The sequence below is a fragment of the Spodoptera frugiperda genome, chromosome 1 (assembly GCF_023101765.2).
Source record: "Spodoptera frugiperda isolate SF20-4 chromosome 1, AGI-APGP_CSIRO_Sfru_2.0, whole genome shotgun sequence".
Classification (NCBI taxonomy): Eukaryota; Metazoa; Arthropoda; class Insecta; order Lepidoptera; family Noctuidae; genus Spodoptera; species Spodoptera frugiperda.
The window spans coordinates 9,774,561-9,794,916 of NC_064212.1; the positions used below are offsets into that span (position 1 = coordinate 9,774,561).

The window sequence follows — 20,356 nt, forward strand, 5'->3', positions numbered from 1 at the left end:
CTGTGAAAATTTAACGCTCTACTTGAAAAAACTGACACCACATGACGATGTCAAATTCGACGTCTATCCTTTACTTTCTGGTTACGAGTGAGAGTGACAACGTGACACCCCGTTTTTTAGTTTACAGCCTGAAGCGATGTTTATGATCAAAAAGTTCACGGTACAACTGTCGGGTGAACGGAATCGCTTCCATGTGCTTAGTGTTGATCGGTTCGACACTAATGACCTTACTTAATTAGTAACTCGACAGATGACGCGCACAACTCCTGTTAGACACACGTCTGTTGCTCTCAATCAACAGTCTCTTAAATGGGTACTTATGGGCAATATACTGTTTTAGAAAACATTTGACATTCATTTATCATTGCCCAAACGATATTTTGGACAGCCTACGAGCACCGTTGGTTATGGGCATCTGTCTAAATACGTGTAACACAAATCAATACAATGATAGATGGAGCAGTGTGGTCAATGATCAAATTCTGACGCGATAACAAGGCCACTTTACTGTAAAAGACCAAAAAAGAGCGTCGTCAGTTCCGGAGTGGTTTGAGTGAGGTCGTGGCGAGCAGTGGTTCGTGTGGTAACGAGAAGCGGGTCGGGGGTCGCAGTCGCGGTCGCGGACACCTCACAATGGCTCGTTTGGTGCACAATGCCGCCCCCTCGCGGCCCACTTCATTACGCGTGTATTGTGCCACACACGGCCACGCGCACCTAGTGCCGAGCTCTGACTCCTGTGACCTACCGCCGCCGGTGGCCTGCCCAAGCATTCCAGTAAGCGAAACTTTGTTTCCAACCTCGACCTCCGTTATTACACACATACACACTCACCTGTACTTGTTTCAACTGCAATCATCACTTGTTTGTAGCAATTAAGCAACATTAATGAATTAGTTAGTTCAGTGAAATGTATAACATATTACATACATTTAATCATAATTGGTTGATTAATTTACAAAAGACTCCTGGGGTTACGTAAGTATTGAGCAGCAAATTAAAGCAATCAATCACAATGAATAGATGCACAATACGCCACGGCGGTAGAATATTAAATCATTATCTATTTAAGCATCGAATGTTCGGCTAATAATAGTCGAGATAATATCTCATTGAGCGGTGTGAGTGGAATGGCAACGCGCGCGATTGAGGCGATCACAATGGGCGTAGGAGTAAAACCAACACGCGCCCGCGCACCAAGCACAATACCGGCCTCACAATGGAGGGCTAATTGTGCGACGACAGACAGAAACCACCTCATCTATAAATGTATATAAAACACTTTGTCCTGAACTGATAACCTAAGAATCACGCTGGAGCCCAAATCGCTCATCGGAAAAATCTGAAACTTGGAGAGTGCTTTGTATGATGTAGGCGTCTAATAAAAAGGGATTTTTCGAAACTCGACCCCTAATGGGTTTAAAAATGGGGGCAAAATTTATATGGAAGAACGTGATTCCTTGGTCGGATCTATTTAAAATTTTGCATGAACATTCTTTAATGGAATTGATGGAAGTTCCGATTCAAATTTTATGAAATTTCAATGCATATCAGGGTGAAAAAGGAGAGAAACATATTATTTTATGAATACAAATACTCATTAGAATCGTCCTTATACATTACAATAAAAATGTTTCATGTTCTAGTATTAGGGCACAAATCAACGATACTCTCGTATGTGATACAATAATAGTTTTTAAACAGATTATTAAAAAAAAAAGTAAAATACTAGAACGATAATGATTCTAATCGCAGACTAATCAACATTTATCTGTGTCTAGGTGAACACGAATTAAAAATATAAATAATAATTGTACACATCTATTTTTTTTTTTTTTTGTTTTGCTTATTGACACTGGTGAAAAAACTGTTGTAGTGTAAGACATAATTTAATGCTACTATAATAAACAATATAAAATAATTAAAGGAACATAAAATGTAAGAACTCAAAAGTAGACTGCGCGACGTCGCGTCGCCGCCTCTGCGCATGAAGAGTCCCTGACTCGAAACTAGTAGAGTCTTTCTCCATTAATAATACTTGAGTAAACCGTGATTTTTAGTTAATTTAGTATGTCTTACGATAGTTATTATACATATGTATATAGTTGTTACAACGCGAAAAACTACATCTCGATTTTGTTATTATGCTGCTGCTGGTATCTCCGCGTGATCACGCTTTCCAAACACCTCTATAGAGCTCTACGTTAATCGACGCGTAAAATTAACTTCAAAATTCGATTATGAGTGCACAGTCAAAAACATCAAGAATATATCTTCAATGCAACGTCAACGAGCCGTGAGATGAATGATGATTACTCTCTATGAGATTCCCGAAATCGCCGGCCGTTGTCCGTGATTACGTAATCAATCTCCGTCGGCGTCTGCCGTCCGCCTTTCATCGAGCTGCGCGGGCGCATCACTCTCCCCTGTATTCAAGGGCTTTTTACACCTTTTTTCGTAATTATTTAAAGTCTCTTATTATGTTTTAGGCGTTAATGTCTGTTAAATGACCACCCTCTTAATGATGTTCCTCCTCTTGTACCGTCGATCTCATTTTAAGTAAGGCCCGGGGTACTTTATGGTCAAATCGATTTTAAAGCGGGTGTTACGATGAAAAATTACAGTTTTCGTCGAAATACTTAAAGAGATGCATGTTGCAATCATGATTTAAATTTAAAGATGAATAAGTTATAGGAATGCTCGTGTGTGCGTGAATTTGCAAGCGTGGTGTGGATGTCAGTTGTATAATCGGCCGGTAGCTGACGGTTCTCACCGGGTGCGTGGGCGCACCTCATTGTGCGCACATCTCATTTTCTCGCATTGAACTCACGGCAACCAGTAGCTAACACTTTCAACATTAATCATTATGAAATTGCAATGTATTTATTCGAGTTATGTTGCATTATTCAAAACATTAACGACTGTTGTTGTGGTTTACGGATCAACATTTAATTGTATGTTTGTGTGCACACCTTAAATGATTAATTATGTTCACCATATTGTTTATACGTTCAACAGAATCCATTAATATTATACCAAAACTAGTTATTAAATTTGACTGATTTGACTAATGTAGTGGAGGCATTGAAATTGAGTCAATTACATAATTTATTTTAATTCATTTTAATTCCACGGTCTGATTTATAATTAAAACAACATCACTCTTATTATCAAACAAAAGAGAAGGCAACTAATACACTTTAAGAATTCCTTGTTGTCTATCTCTATATTCTATAAGAAGAACCATGTGTTGAACCGTTTGTACCGAATATACTCCGAAACTACTCGACCAAATTCTTTCACCACCCTTGGATAGCGTAGCAAGTAATATACATTGGGACAACAAACATTGCATGATACATAACTATAATTAATAAAATATATTTCCATGAACTAAATAAACTTTGAATACCTACTAATATTTCTCGTATTAATTAATTCGTGTGATGAACATAATTGCGTTTTATTGCAACTCGTTGGCGGCACCACTTGATCGAGCTATCAGGCGATCGGTGCGCGTGCGCTGAGCACTCGAATACCGCCTCATCACCTTACCAATTAGGTAGTACCTAATTAGCTATTTTCAGGAAATTAATACATATTATGATAACTTGGATGTCGAGTGGTCACGAGCAAAGTGTCTTGGATTCAATTTATTAGTCGGATATTATAGAAAGTCAAATCAATCATCTTCAAATGAGAAATGAATCATCATAAGCAAATGCCTGTCAGTCCTTTAGTACTGCTATTGTTGACTTTTCTATATTTAAAAGTTACTTATTGAATGAAAAAAAGGCCCACCTATTGAAAAACTTTCAAAACAGGTATTAAGTAGTATTACGGTTTTACGTTTTTTATTACTATTACAAGTTTACACACATGGCAGCAACTTCTAGACTGATTCTAAATTACTAGTATACTACTAGTGGCATTAAAAACAACATTCTTATAGTAAATTGTTAACCTTTTCTGAGTTCATGTATACTTGTATTACTTGATTATTTATTACACACGTTATATACATAATTAATCCTAAACATATATGTATTTAACGCTTGTATTAAGGACGATTAGAAAAAAAACATTTTATATATCTTATGAAATATGAAAAAAAAGTATTTCAAATTCACTACTACATTTTAAAGTCAAGTGGCTCATGCGTGCGTTGAACTCTTTTCTTAAGCGGTGCGCAGGAGTGCACCGACAGAACATGGACGTGTCAAATTGAAAGGTGCATTAGTGCAAAATAACACGTAGCCACGAAAATTTCAATTAAGTTTAATGCACATGTCGGGATCCAACCCCCCCTCCACCTCCACTTCCCCCTAAACCCCACGATTTATTAAAACCGATTACGACGAGAACTCGATTGACTTTGCACTCGCTTTATCGATGCCGATACGTTTGATTCCCTAATATATGATAACGTTACCCTTCAACGGCTTTATTATACGAAACAGGTGATTAAGCGGTTATTTTATTTTTATGTCTTGTATATTATGATAAGGAAATCATTTTGAGACTTACTGTTACACGTATAAAAATTGCATCAATTTGATTATCATAATCAGCAATTATTGGATTTCTTTATTTTTGCCATCAACACTAAAACAAAAAACGTTACTAAATAATTTCATACGTTGCCACTCATTAAAATTATAATCCAAACTCAAAAGCGATATTAAAAGCCTTCAAATTATTACGAACAATTCTCCGTTAACCCTAACAAAATCCGGTTGAATAATTTTATTATAGTCCACACAACGCGGGCACCTGTTGGGGCCGCCCCCAGCAAAAACTGTATTACAGCCACTCATAATCAACAGTAATCATTGACTACAATAACTGTCAAAACGGCACTAAATATTGTTTGTTAAATGCCATAAGTTTTGTACTTTTTTTTCAACGGTCCACACCTTGGGAGCGATGGGACTCGACCGGCGTTGATACTCGCAGTTACAATGCCTGGCGATAAATGTTGCACATCGATTTTTAGAAAGTAATCTATTTTCATTTTGTGTGATGCCATTTAAATAATTTTGTGTGATGTTACGTTATCATTTATTTGCATTTTTGATCTAACCTTTTTTTGATTGACGGTGATCAATGATGAAATGGCTACTCATTTATGATGAGCAGGATAAATCCAAAAGTTAGTATAACAATTTATCTCATTTTGACCACATATCGACCACTTTTGAAAGTAAAAAGCTTCATATTCCTAAGCGACATTCTTATATGTGCTTGACTGCACGGTTGGTGCGGTGGCTGGGCAACTGGCTGCCGCGCAACGGGTAGCGGGTTCGATTCCCGCACGGAGTAACGCTTTGTGTGATACACAAATTGTTGTTTCGGGTCTGGGTGTCATGTGTATGTGAACTTGTATGTTTGTAAACGCACCCACGACACAGGAGAATATCCTAGTGTGGGGCAACGTTTTTAAAAAAAGAAAAAGAAAAAAAAATGTAACTATGCCTAAGCGTAGAAACGTGTTGACGTGAACTTACACACAATGACACGGATGATTGTCTCTTTAAGGTCGATGTGCAATATTTATCGCCAGGTACTATTCGTGCTTCACAAAGGAGTGAATGGATCAGACATGCCAGGTGCTAAAGGTTAATATACCGCGAGTGTACTTGTTTCCTCTTTAATATTCAAATATAATACGCCTTATATGTTGTAATTGTTTACACTATAATGATAGCCTATCTTGTTCTGTGTAAATTGTTGGGTGTGTATTTTCTAGGTCTGTTTTTAAATGTACCTAATAGATGCTTTGTTAATCGTTCTTGATTACCTACGTATGTTTTGTGTTTATACTCGTAGGTAACTTTGCTATTTTATGTCTTTAGAAAGGTCCTACTCGATGTGATAAAAATATTTAACTGACTGTACGGAACTTACAGACTGTTCGGACGCTATTTAGAACTAAAAAAAACTAAATCATGACGTCAAATATAAATTCATATAAAATTATAAATGAAAACATTTTATTCACGTAAAAAGTTCGTTAGCATACATTAAGCGAAACTGCAACGGAAAATAATTGTTACCGAAAGGTCATGATAAAGTTTCAATCAGTAGAAAACATAGCCTACCTGGTTTAGACACGCACATACTATAATGCATGGGCATCACGTCCGCCGACACACCGGTGGGTAATTGTCGAGGCATTAAAAACCGATAAAAACCATTAATACGACCGGCGATCGGTCAAATTGCGGATACCGATAATTTACGTAGGAGACGCCCCTCGCGCCGCCCGCGCCCGCGCAACCACCACAAGATGCATTCCAAGTGATAATTAAATGAACTACGACTGCGATCCCACTGCATAACATAAGATTGCATTGTAATTAGGTACGTACAACGCCTGTTAAATATGACTGCGGAGAGAATCAATAAGCACGATTCATATTAATACAGCATGATGTCATTAATAAGGAATTTATAAAACAAAAATAATTTTCCAAACAATCTACTCACAAATAAGTAAAAGCGAGTGAGGCAAGCAATAAAGAAATCATAATTATGGATTTATTGGTAAGCGAAAGGTTGTCTGCACATTTTAAATTTCGCGGTAGAGTGGCCAGGCATCGTTTCAACACAGTTTTATTGTATGGATTCGCCGATGACGAACGATGTGAAGTAAACCGCAAACCGATTTCGCAATAACGTTTTAACGATACGCGTCTGACATATAAAGAGCATGTTATGACCAAAGATTCAAATATTTTGGACAAGTCATTGTCAAGAAAGGTCCAGGGGACATAAATCGTCCACCAGTTAGCGTTCTAACAAAGTCCACTCGGCAATAAAGTGGCCGCTTGTAAATCAAAACGACGAATCGAAAAAATGAAAAAAGTAAATAAATTGAGACGAAGCCGACGTTTCTCGTGAGCCACGCAACACTAGTGATGCGCTACTTAGTTGTGTAAGGGCACTGTCGATAAAATATCCTGTGCGTGTACCGCAATAAAAACTGCACTGAAGCGAAACTTCCGTAATTCGATAAAAGCTTTTTTTAAAGACAAAACTTGCATTCTATCTGATGTAGGTAGTTTTTTATCTTGATTAATATACAGAGAATCTAAAGCCACAATCTCAAAATCAAATACCATTATACATATCGATATGTTTAAGCTTATAAACCTTATAGTAGAATTAGGAAAGTTTCGATAATAAAGTACGATATTCGGTGGTCCGGGGCAGACGGTATCGATGTGGAAAGGAACGGATTGTGCATCGCAATAAAAAAAGATAAAGCGTATTACGGGATGTCCGGAGATAAGGGCCACTTTATGTTTTCATATTAAGTTTGACATAAAAATGAACGCAGTAACACATTTTACTGCCATTGGCTGCCTTTGTTAGTTTAACACGTGTCTCGACGAGGAATTCTTACTACTGTTCTTCATAACACTAGTAGAATCAATATATAGCTCAGCCGAATTGAAACAACTTATTATAAGTACTATAATACTTATTATAATAATAAACAGTTTCTAGGAATTAAGATACTGGATTTCCAATAAAACTGTTTGATTTCAATTCTCGTCAAACCATTCCGAATCCGATAGCTACGCTACAGTTGTTAATCAATTACTCTTCGGTTACTGGTTGACGTTTTATTCTGTTCAGCTTTTAATACAGCTATAATTTGATATTCTTCCAGAGTCGTTATAATAAAAAAGTTATCTGAGTGCGTCTCGAAATTAATAGACAATGCATTGTAAAGCAATTTGAAAACACGCTCCGCCACCCTCCCCTTGTAAAATTTGTCCCCGATATCCCGTTTTGATTGGACGGCTTGATTTATATCTTGTTTAGGCGTACACTCAAGATTACCCATTGTTGATCCTTTTTTATTTTAAGACAATTTTATGGGCTATAAACAAAATTTTATAATTATGAAGGAAATGTGATCGTTTCGTTTAATATTCGACTCTTGGATCCCTTTGTTAATGATTGTATGAACGTTTAATAACTTTAATGTGTAGGTAAAAATAATTGAAGACGTTTCATGCGTTAATCATTTACTTTAATAACGTAGTCAGTTATGTATTGCTTATGTAGATATTTTTTATAATTAGCTTATGGTTTCAAGTATCAAAACTAGTCAGTCCTTTATCAGGGTAGTGTACGCAACGAGAATAGTAACAATGGGATCCCTTCCCCGGAGATTGAAACGCTCTCCGGGCTACTGCCGGCTACAGTGATTTAGACTAACTGCACTTGTTGCGATACGGGGGGCACTCCCCATTGCAGATAACATATGACAGGCGGCTAATACGAGGATTATACTCATTCCACACACTTGTTCCGGCAAGTTATTTTACCGTAACTGCGCCAGAACGGCAAGTTACAAGCCTGCATCAGCTAATGACGCGAAACTACAGTCATTCCGCTAACTTACTACGTAGATCATATTTTGCCGCGACACTTATGGTCGAACCTGTTCACAGCTCCTACCATGGAAATGAGATATTTTATCGCAAACTATAACTTCGCCTCGCAGGTAATAAATACAGCCATTATTGAATAAAAATATGTCCATAAACCAAATTCCTGGAGGCGAATAAAATTTTCAAAGCCGTTTTATACAACTTGTTATTTGTCAAGCATGAAAGAAACGTTTTGTGTTGGTATATTATTTGACGTGTCAATATTGCGCGCGCGCCTCTGGAGGGTTGTATGTCAGGGCGCGACAGTTCCCGGGGCCGGCAGGCACCGTACACAATGCCAATTTTCCGCTCACCGCCACCGACTACGCAATTATTTAGATAAACCTCTCGGCGTGACTATAAAAACATCTTCCCCTCCCCACGCAACGCTGTTTGTTGTCTTTGGGGCTTTGTGAATTTATAGCCCAGCATTACGCCGACGGTTAGGAAAAAATGTACTTTTAATTTATCTCGTTAAAGGGTTGAAGGACGGCCGGGTTCGCGAAGTAATTATTCCGGAATTGGCCACTTTAGCTGATGAATCCATTCCGTTGTACCCTTTATTGGGGGGCGATTGTGGAGTGAATTAATTTGTTTTTGACTCCGATCTCAACGGAGTGAAAGATTACATTATGCTGATGAGTGAAACATTTATTTCGCTAATTGTTTTCCAGAGATACCCAGTTTTTAATCATGAAAGTAGTTAGAATATTGAGAAAGACTCTAGAGTAGGTGTCAGCCTCATTGTTTAACACTTCATCAATTACAACGATGTTTGTTAGTACAATTCACGTTTGAAAACTATGTCTCAAAACCAAATAGCTTTTATACTTTAAAAAAATAAACCGAAGTAAATAAAAAACGAAATTCAAATGGAATACAAATTATCTCCAAACTCGGCTCGAACAACAATGAATGTCATTGTTTCCAAAAGTTAACAGAGATTAAAACATTGAGAAATAATGGCCAACTTCATTTTAAAGAACAGAGTGAATTGTCAAGTCCAATTTGTAAATCCAAACTTTTGATGCTCCAAAATTAACTCCTTTTAAAATGTAAAAACAAAACACAAACATTGAAAGACTCTTTCATTGTGGAAAAGCAGTCTTATTATTTAATACGATATTTAATTTTCCATCTATTTATAAAACTTGACACTAACTAATCAGAAATTTAAACACAATAATCTACGAGTATTTTCAGAATTTTGATGTTAGAGGACCAGAAAGTAGGCCCATATAGCAATACATCAATAAAATACTCAAATTATCAGGAAATAAAAAAGTACTTTACATTCTTCTCTAAGGTTAAGTCTATCGCTTACCTGCCACTCTTAGTGATGATCATCTCGGTGCCAAGGTCATGGAACTTGTCCCATAATTCCTTGGTTTCCAGCTGGCAGTCTACGGAGAGCAACTCTTCGCAGTTGCAGGAGGTGGCTGGAGGAAGCGGCCTCGCTGGTGAAGGCGTGTCCCTCTCTCCTAGTTCTGGTCATCAAACAGTTGAATTTGTAAAGATACATTTCTGGTATTTGTGTTGTCCCATCTATCTAACTACCTGGGTACAGGTTAGCCTAATCTAAAAGGAGATGCCTTTATTCTATGTATGGTGGTATTTAGAAGAAATTATGAAATGGAAATCGTCCGATTAACACATTAGTAAACATATTTTGGTTCTCACATTTACCTGAGTATAATTGGTAAACGCAGATTCAACATATTGGTCAATAAAAGTGAAGCAACGGTTTTTAAGTTTGTCATGATAAAAGTCTACCAATCTACCTGCTTTATAATAAGTGCTCCTATTTCAGCGTGTAAAAAGTAATTGTACTGCTTTTTGATAACTTTTAAATAGGTAGGGTACATGAACATACGAATACGCGACATTTTCCATAACCTGATCATAAAGACACACAAGTAGGTCCTAACAGCGTATGTACAACACAACACCTCATGTATATTCAAGTTATAATGATACAATTCCAGTAGACATCATAAATTGAGTACTACAGCAACTGACAACGACTTCTAGTACTAGACTACAAGCTTAACACGGTTGTTATACATGTTGTTTGAGTTGCAAAAAAAATAGACACCATGTGACCTTAACTTAAGAAGCCATTTCTATGGATATGGCTCAACACTACATACTGTATAGTCGGGCCGGTATTTTCAATGCATACAGACAGTTTGAACTTGATGAACGTTAATTATTGAATTAAAAAAAAAACACAATCTTAATTAATCCGTTGTTTTTAAAGATCATGATAAAAATAAAAGTAGGTACAATCTACAAATCCCCGAATTTGGCACTAAACATTAATAAAACTTTATAAAAGCCGTGATTTCTTGACAAGATAGTTCTTAATTGAGCCAGTAACTTTACAACACCGAAATAATTGACAGTGCTACTAACTTTGGAGTAGCATAATAAACCACAATTAGATACAATAAAATCATTAACTGCTTATTTAAAAGCAGCTTGTTACTAGGTGCGGTGACTACATTATAGTTTTCTACACGCATTAAATCAAAGTAGCTAGTGTGAGAACCGAATTGTGTTACTATGAGAAAGTTTGTTTATAATGTTAATAACACTGGTCTTATAACAACTTCAATTACTTTTTGTTGTAAAATAATGGCGCTCGCCGCAAGATGCAGGCAGTAAATTGCCTGAGATTTCACGTAAATAAGTGTCAGAATGGTTTAGGTCTTTTGTACAAGAAATTATATTTTGCTTTAGCTGCTACAAGTAAAGGTGGTGAAAGGGCTGTTTCTTGTGTATGGGAATGTGGGTTTTATTATAACCTCCATATTTTATTGTCAAGACTAGATTACGTCTTACGAGACTATAGGAAACGTTGTTACTGGGTCGATTTACTTTTTAACGTCTTAAGAATTATTGATCCATATATATAGAGGCAGTAAACGCATTGATTGATTGAATTTATTATTTTCATATTATCTAACACAAAAACTACTAATGAAGACAAAGATATAGATGTAGTCTTAAATAAAGATTAAGCTACCACTCATGTATACAGACAAATACAGAACTACAGGGGTTACCATCGAGCTAATACACCTACTGACTTCTTATTTATTTAATTCAAAAGTTACAACGATATACAACCAATTAAAGTAACATGCATGTAGCATAACTAAACAAATTAAACAGCAATTAACAGCATTCATAAGTTTCCCTAGCAGTACTTTAGGCATTCCGACAAAATCTCCCTCCATCCATCCACGAACAGATCATTTGCTGGATTAGCATCCAAGAGACCATTCTTACCAGAGGATGGTGCAGGTGAAGGCACAGCGTGATCGGAGGCGTCTCGCTCTCCATCAGAACACTGTTCCACGTCCACCTCCACATCTTCGTCCGGCAGGGGGGACCGGCAGCTCGACGCTGGAGAGCTGAGCGACGCCGGCGAACTTTGCCTGGATACCGAACCTGCACAATGAGGGGTTTTGTTTAGAAAGCAGAGCAAAATAACGTAAAGACGATGATGATTATTAAGAGAAACGATGATGTTGCTTTTTGGATAAATGGTATGTAGTCGACTAAGTACAAGATAAGAAAGCATGTGAAGGTTACCCTATGCAATCTCATTGGTTATGCTAGAATACCTTTTTTTATGCCACGATGGTAGCAAAGATCACACTCTAGTCATAAAAGTCACGAAAATAAAAGATGATGAAATTAATTTGACTCCAGCCCGACCACTGACTTTAACATTAACTTTTACACAGAGAGAGAATCAATAAGATTTCGACCAGAAATACTCTCTTACATATTTTTGTATTTCTATCAAATTCCAATCTGAACACCATGATCCTTTTTTTTCGACGGGGGAAATTCATCCATTCACTTCTCCCACCTTGGGCGAGGGGAGACGGACGGTCAGACTCTTACTGACTAAAAACCATCACCCTGTTCCTCAATTACTTTTCGAGTCAGTTCCCCGGTAACACCATAATCATAGGGCATACTTTTAGTTATATATAATACAGTAACAATTTAATCGAAATGACTAGAATTTTCGACAGCATACCTACCTAGATTATACCAGGACAGAGCATCAAAGCCGCGAACCTGAGTTAGTTGATTAACAGCAGTATTAAACCTAATGAAACGAGGTGTTGCCGGGTTCAACTAAGTATTGACTTTGTTGATATAAAATGGCGACAGTCTACTAACTACTTATTTACGATATATGTATATTGGTATTTACATACAGTTAATGAAGGATTTAATTAAAAAGATGACGGAGAGAGCTAGTTTTTTTCTCATAAACATTGCTTTAATTTTTCGTAAATATTCCAACTACCTATTCCTGACTAAAATTATAAAAGTGAAATAAATTGATTAGCTTTTTATGTTTTATCTAGGCACTCAATCAATCGTGTTTATCCTCCTTCTCCTTTTGTTTTTTCTTTATAAACGAGGCTTTTATCTTGTTTTGTTAACCACCCTAAATCATCTATATCTATACTAATATATAAAGCTGAAGAGTTTGTTTGTTTATTTGTTTGAACGTGCTAATCTCCGGAACTACTGATGAGATTTGAATAATACTTTTTGTGTGGATAGTGCATCAATAGGTTTTAGACAAATAATATGGCACTTGTTTCCTTTTTATAATAATTAAATTTACAATTTATAGTATTGACTATAAGTTGTAAATTTAATTATTTATAGTCGAACTGACAACATTTTGCAATTTTATAGGTCTGGGACCTAACGGTTTGGACCTACCAGAGAGCTCAGTTAAACCGTTAAATTTCAAACAAGTGTACGCAAAACTGAAAGTAAAAGCCAACATAGTAACTTTAGCAGTAAATATAAAGGTTAACTCATAAAATACAAAATAACATGACAGAATAGTAAAAACGGACTTTATAATAAGCCACCACCCACTCGCTACGGTTTTTAATCCTCGAAGGGGTAGGCAGAGGTTCACGTTTCACTAGTAGAGTCCAAAGTAATAATTGGTCGACCTATTACCATACACTGTGTTATTTCTATGTATGCTTGACATACCGAAAATACGCTATTAATAGTTCGCCCTACCTAGGAATCGGACCCGTGACCATTTGCTCAAGAATAACTGGTGGTTGCTCAATCACATAACATAAAATAAACTTGAGAACCATTTTCCTTATCTTACATGATACCTAGTTATAAAGGAGTAACTACTATACAATCATCTCTGTGTCACCGATGCATGTAGTGCATTTCCATTTGTTTTGTTTATTTATCGCACTCAGAGACATTTAATGATTACTTAAACTGTTTTGTATGGAAAATAATTACTAAGGACTGAGTTAAGTAACCATTAAATGAGTATGAGTACGGCGGTTAGATAGTTATATTCAAACCAAGATATTCTTCATTTAAATAGATAGGTACAAGTATTTGATTACATATACCTATATATGTAATGAAACATATTATGTATATCTAAAAGATTGTCTTCTCTCTTGATTTTTCTATACCGTTCTTCCTTATAACGCTACATAGATATTAAAATAATAATTTATAGTCTCCAACTGTATAAAAGTCATATTTAATTAACAACCTACCTTTTTAAATGATACGATTTTGTACAATAGATAAGATGTAGATAACAATTATTACTTCTAATATCTTACAATTAGTAACAGCAACCAGCCGTATGGTTTGTTCCATGGTGTTTCCTCGATTGAGCCATAAACCGAGATCAGTGTAGCATGTCATTTTATACCCATTCCGTTCTAACTGCAGTTATAATTAATTGTTGGAATTTTAATCTTTCCACTTCAACATTTGTTAAGCTTGGTATACACTCACGGCATTAGGTACTCTACTCTACTCTACTCTGTACTCTACGATGATTAAAAACTTATTATGTTTCACGTCTCAATATTCAGAAATTGAAGTTTCGCATCGAACCCATTCGTTCAAATTAAATACATAAATGTAATTTCGAGCCAAAATTTAGTTTTAAGTAACTGTATACTACCTATAAGTCGCGAGTTGCAATACTTAGGCAAATAAATACCTAAAGGTTATTTTGTTTACAAGTCACCGTACCGTGATTAGATAAAGAGTAGTTTTTAAATAGATATATGGAGTATTTATTTGGTGCAATATAAGAGTGTTTTTATGGTACAATTACTGAAAAGAAACTAAAGGTGGTAAACAATTGAGTACAACTGTATGTGTGTGTACCTAGCTTTAGATATAAGAAAATTATAGCCTACAAGCCGATTATATGATTAATCATCATCCTTTAGGTACGGATGTATTAAATAAAAGATCTAATTATCATGTCAATTAGCTTGTAAATTAAAGAAACGCTACAATTTATTGTTGAACTAGATTTCATACTGAGGTTTTGCCTGCGTAAAAAAGAAGATCTTTTGAGTAGCTATGAGAACATTTATTTATTTCTTGTATGTTGCGTTACTTCTTGAAGTTATCTGAGAGAAATATTTTTTTAAAATTCGTCGAGTAGTTTCAGAGTATGATCAAAGCAAACAATTAAATCCTTTCTCTGTATAATAAGAATACCAGTTCAAATAGAGGTACACAGATTAAAAAGTAATTGTTAACTTTGAAAGTTGAGTGATGAGCGACTCACAGTCAGATCAATTTGCAAAAATAAAAATAATAATGATGTATTTGTAGTAAGTTGCGTGTCGATACACTTCGGCCTGTGTCGGCCGCGTTCGGTTCCACACAATTAATCTGAAATAACGAACTGACCCGTAACACGACTCCTGCGCATGTGCGCTTGCTCCCACCGCACCAATTAGCATTAAACCCTTTTTAAATACGTCTCAAACTTTATAGCTGGGTTTTAGTAATGTTGGATTGTTCTAGATTTGTGTTTTGGATTGCGTGTAGCTTGTAATTTAGTAAACAAATGTACCTACCTACTTCTAATTCTAGTGAAAAAGTGTGGTAGAACAAATTGTATCACTGATTAACGTGGTTTACGATAATCTGCCTATCAAATTTTTCTTTGTACCGGGTGTGGTGTGTTTTTGAATTATCAACTTGTTGTACATTTTCAGTTACAAATACTTACGTATAAAAATCAAACATTTAACAATAGTACTTATGAACATAGCACAAACAATAACGGAATGAAATAATTTTCTTAACTAACTAATAAAATATATAGGTGCCTATGACTATGAGTAATTTACGATACTTATTTAATAGCTCATAAAGGATACAAAAGCTATTAGAGATAGATAACAGATTTTATGTAGGTAAGTACCGTACTCTCTGCGTAAGTAATTACCTATCCACTAAATAAATTACCCTAAGGCCTTCTTCAATCATCGTAAGGTACTTGTTCCTATTCTGGTCTAGTCAGAAGACCCAGTGTCCCATATAGGCGTTGATAGTAACCGCAAGAGTAGATTTGCAAGATAGGAATCCCAACAAGTTAAGAAGTCTCTGTCCAGAAAAGCTATATACATTTCAAAGGTTTCTCCCAAAATACAGGAAAAATCAGTAACTCTTTACTAAATACACGTAAATAATACATTTCTTTAGTCCATCGACAAATTGTATTGATTGTGTATGCGTGTGTGATAATCATATATTTTTTACGCGTCAACTAACTAGATCATCTGCAAAAAATGGGAAACTAAGATTATAATGAAACCGATGTGTGATATTCAATTTTCAATAGATAGATATTATAATGTATGGATGAGTTAAAACAATTGTGTTTTTTTTTACTGAAAATAGAAATCTCGATCGATAATGACACTAAAATCGGATGATTTGTCAATTTCATTCCTAGATACTGCTAAAAATGATATTTATTTACCAAAATCCTGCACTAACGGTCTACGGTTACAGACTTTTTCTAATTCGATAATAAAGCGTCAAAGTAAAGCAAAAATCAAGAAAACCGTGCTGAAATGGTTAACCTAGCCTACCCATAACAAATGATAAAATAACACTTATGACCTACATCAATAAGCGAATGCAATTTCATTAATAATTTCCTTTATGATGAAATTAATTTTACCGTAACTAGTGCCTACGGCGATGATTTGTCCGTTTTCTTAGCTGATTAATTGTCGACTATACATTATTTGTACTTATTTGACAAAAAATATCTGTTAACTAGCTGAAATATTAATTGATAGCTTTAAAAATGTCAGTAGGTAATAACCGAATCTATTATAACCTACCAATCCTGAGTTTTTAAACTAGTGACAAAACTCTGCTTCAATATGTACGTATTTATTTATTTTTGATGGAGATCGCTTATAAATTTCAGCTATTAATAGATAAGCTATCAAAGCTACATTAGCCTGCATAATCTTAAATCAGTTAACACGATACTTTCAAATGTAGAAAAAAATATTTACACCCTAAAGTGTAGACAAATAAAATTAGAAAACTTCAATTACGTGGCTATGTAAGAGTAACTATTGCATTTTTAGATGCTTTTAATCTATAATATCTAAATTATTATTCTTCATAGATAAAACATTAATGACTGAAACTTTTCACCTAAAGTACGGTTTGTAAAACCTTACATACACAGGTAAATCTTTTCTGTATTGTTTTCTGAGATATTGCAAACACCGTCTTCTTTTCCAATTGCATTTGTTTGCAAAATTTTACAGGGTAATTTGTCTTATTTAATTGGCACCATAACATTTCTGACACAGATTATCTACGGCGATTTTTACAAGGTTTGATTAATGAAGCTGGTTAAGTTAGATAAATGTTTAATTAGGCCTATATTACCGGTGTGTGGCGGTGTTTGCGCGACGGGGCTGCGCGGCTCGGTGCCGCTGCGGGCCATGATCGCCGCGATCGAGAAGTCAGTCGCCCTCGTCTTTCCTTCCTCGGCCACCATCCTCTCTCCTCCGGCCCTCCAACACTCCGCGTTTTCCACATCCATGAAACAACTCTCAGTACCTCAGTCCAACACTAATCTTCACCCAACATCTCACCGAAACCGGCCCCTACATGGTTTTCGTTTATGCATTTTCTTTCGAATAAAAAAAAAATGTTTACACCGAATTTATTTTCCGAAGAAATAACTTTTACGATACAATTAACATTTTTTTTATAAAATAAAAAAAAATACGTTATCAAAAAATCACTTTGAGTCAAAACCGCGTATTATCACAATTATAAATCAATTATGTTATAGGACGATCGTTAAACGCGTATTGTAATAGCAGTGGAAATAGTCCGTGGTGTAACACAAGCGAAAGCGGTACGGCGGCTGAGCGCGGACTGAGCGCGGCGCGGGCGCGGCGCGCGGGGCGGGCCGGGCAGGCGGGGCCGCCTCCCCGGGCAACCACTGGCCGCGCTACCCGCTGTCACCGATACCTCCTCCCCTCCCCGCGCACCCGACCCCGACCACTAAGCTTTTCAATAACAATAAAAATAATAATATTAATCCTATATTTGCTCTCTTCAATTGTGCATGTGTCATCGTGGTTGAAATAAAATTCAGCTTTTATAGTCATCGGTTGTTTCAATAAAACAATTAATCACATCCCACATGATTCTTTCCTTCACTAATTTATGAAACGGTTATAATTTTACATCTTACATAGCAGACCAGATGTTTTAAAAATTTGCTTTATATTGAAATGATTTTTCAGGCAAATTGTGTCAAGTGAAAACGTGCGCGCAGTCACCGCGTGAGTGCGCCGCCCATAAACACAGATCCGTAGATTAGAGCGAGACGGCACTACACAACAGTGGGCGTGCGCATGCGTTAGACAGAGTCGAAAGGATTTATTACGTACAACGAACTACGTTCAAAGACGTAACTTTACTTACAAATATTATTAGTGAAACTTAACAAAGCGAAGTTATTATTTTTTTAAGTACCTAAGTAATTATAGTTAGTTCACGTTTTGTCCGTTAAAGGCGATAAATGGGACCTTTCGTGTTTACGATTTATCAATCAAAAATGCATTTGCAAAAAGACATTTGAAGGTGAATAATTCAAACTTTCTCAGAATATTGACGAGTTTAATAACTCTAAATTAGGTAGCTGAATATTCTCCACGAATTAATGTTATTTAATAAGGGGTTACTTTTTATAACTTAAACAAAATAAATAAGTACTTTCACATTAATATCATTCGAACCTTAAAACCGTAGAAGAATAAACTACAAGACTTAGAAAAAACTTTGTCTACATTTTAAAGTAAAAATTAAATTAATTGATTAAATAATTTCAACAACATAAATTGTCTACATTTTTCCAGACTAGACTTTTTTAGACATCTAACAGTTGCTCTATGGCTAAATAAGTACTTTTATAATGTTAAAAGTTTAGAGTCATTTAATTGAAGAATAAACTACAAAAAACTTTGTTTACATTTTAAAGTAAAAAAAAACGATTAAAATTTCAATGACATAACTTGTCTACATTTTTCTGGACTAGACTTTTTAGACATCTAACAGTTGCTCTGTGGCAAAATGATTGTCGAAAATTAATTATTCCTTCAAATTAATCATCTGGAGATGGAAAATTCACCCCTGACTGCCGTAATCAGAGACGTTTGAATGATTACTTAAACTATTCCTTAGAAACAATTTGTTCCGAAAACAAATCCAAAGTCTAAGTACCTAATCATTGAATGATTCTATGCTAAGTTATTAAAGCAAGTACCTACCTACCTAAGTTAGGAAGGTACTCTTCTACAAATTTTGTACGACATCGGTGACGACGTTACGTTGTAAATTATGTGTCACACATTTTTTGAAAATAAGCCAGTAAATCTCAATAATTAGATTAGATAATTAGATCTTGTGATTATTTTCTATCTCGGTATTGTACTGAAAATAAAAAATAAGTATTTTTGGCTTAGGATGGAACCTACTAGGTAATGTATAGTTAAATATCTAACATAGATACCTTACCTACACATGTTTACACACAGAAGATTGAGTAATCGATTTCCTCCCCTATTTGGTTACGAACCCTTCCGACATAGCCAAGTACCTACCCACATAAGGAAAGCAAAGAGAGAGCGTTTGATGGAGAGGCTCTCACAGCGTTAAATAATTCAGAGGTATCACTGAGGAGTGAGGATATCTCTCGGTATATTCTGAGTGAGGAATGAGAAGCTATTGTCTTGCTCTTTGGTACGATTTCAAAAAGAATGAAAAGTTCTATGTCGTGTCATGATCACTAGTAAAAAATAAACGCATATTAGTTTTATTAAAAAAAAAATCGGTTAAAGGTGTGTGCTGCATCCATTCTAAAACATATAAAGTTAATAATCTACAAAAGAAATAATACTTATGAGAGAAAATTTACTGCCTCGTTGGCCGAGTGGTTGCAAGCGCGACTGCCGAGTAAGGGGTCTCGGATTCGATTCCCGGATCGGGCGAAGTACTGCTGAGCTTATTTCGGTTTTTCGAAAATTTGTCGGTAATCGCACGAAATCTGGAAATGTGCCCGTATATGGCAATATGCTCACCACCTATTACATGGGACTTACAACATAAATTGTGAAAGTAAAGTGGCAATACGTGTCATAATGTGCATCTCTGCCAACCCCTTCAGGGATAAAAAGCGTGACGTTATAAGAAAAAGAGAAATATGAGAGAATATTATATCTAAATGCTATCTAGCTGTCTGTACCCTGTGCACACAGTGGTAGTCTCGGTAGGTAGAGCGTCGCTCAAAACGCTCGCGTTATTTGTGAAAATATGAAAAATACGCACTTAAGAGGCAATAACTCTCGTGGCGAAGCATTAAGAGGCATTACGAGTCTCTCAGGATGTTTTTCAATTTGGTAGAATGGCGTCTGCGATGCTCATCTTGATGGGAATATGTAGTACAAAAGTTGAATGCTTCGACAAGGCTTGAACCTTCACCGTCTGGCTCGATTGTCTCACGTAAATAAGAATGT

General features: G+C 35.8%; 1 protein-coding gene across 1 annotated transcript in view; it reads right to left on the minus strand.

Moving 5' to 3' along the window:
- The window catches only part of LOC118273564 (T-box transcription factor TBX20-like), a 69,614-nt gene extending 51,915 nt beyond the window's left edge, over positions 1-17,699 (minus strand). The window contains exons 1-3 of the mRNA XM_035590602.2: positions 17,214-17,699; positions 11,739-11,900; positions 9,769-9,931 (exon numbers count right to left, since the gene is read on the minus strand). Of these exons, the coding sequence (XP_035446495.2) occupies positions 9,769-9,931; positions 11,739-11,900; positions 17,214-17,370 (482 nt within the window). The 5' untranslated portion in view covers positions 17,371-17,699. The remainder of the gene's footprint in view (positions 1-9,768; positions 9,932-11,738; positions 11,901-17,213) is intronic.
- Positions 17,700-20,356: the final 2,657 nt, after the last annotated feature.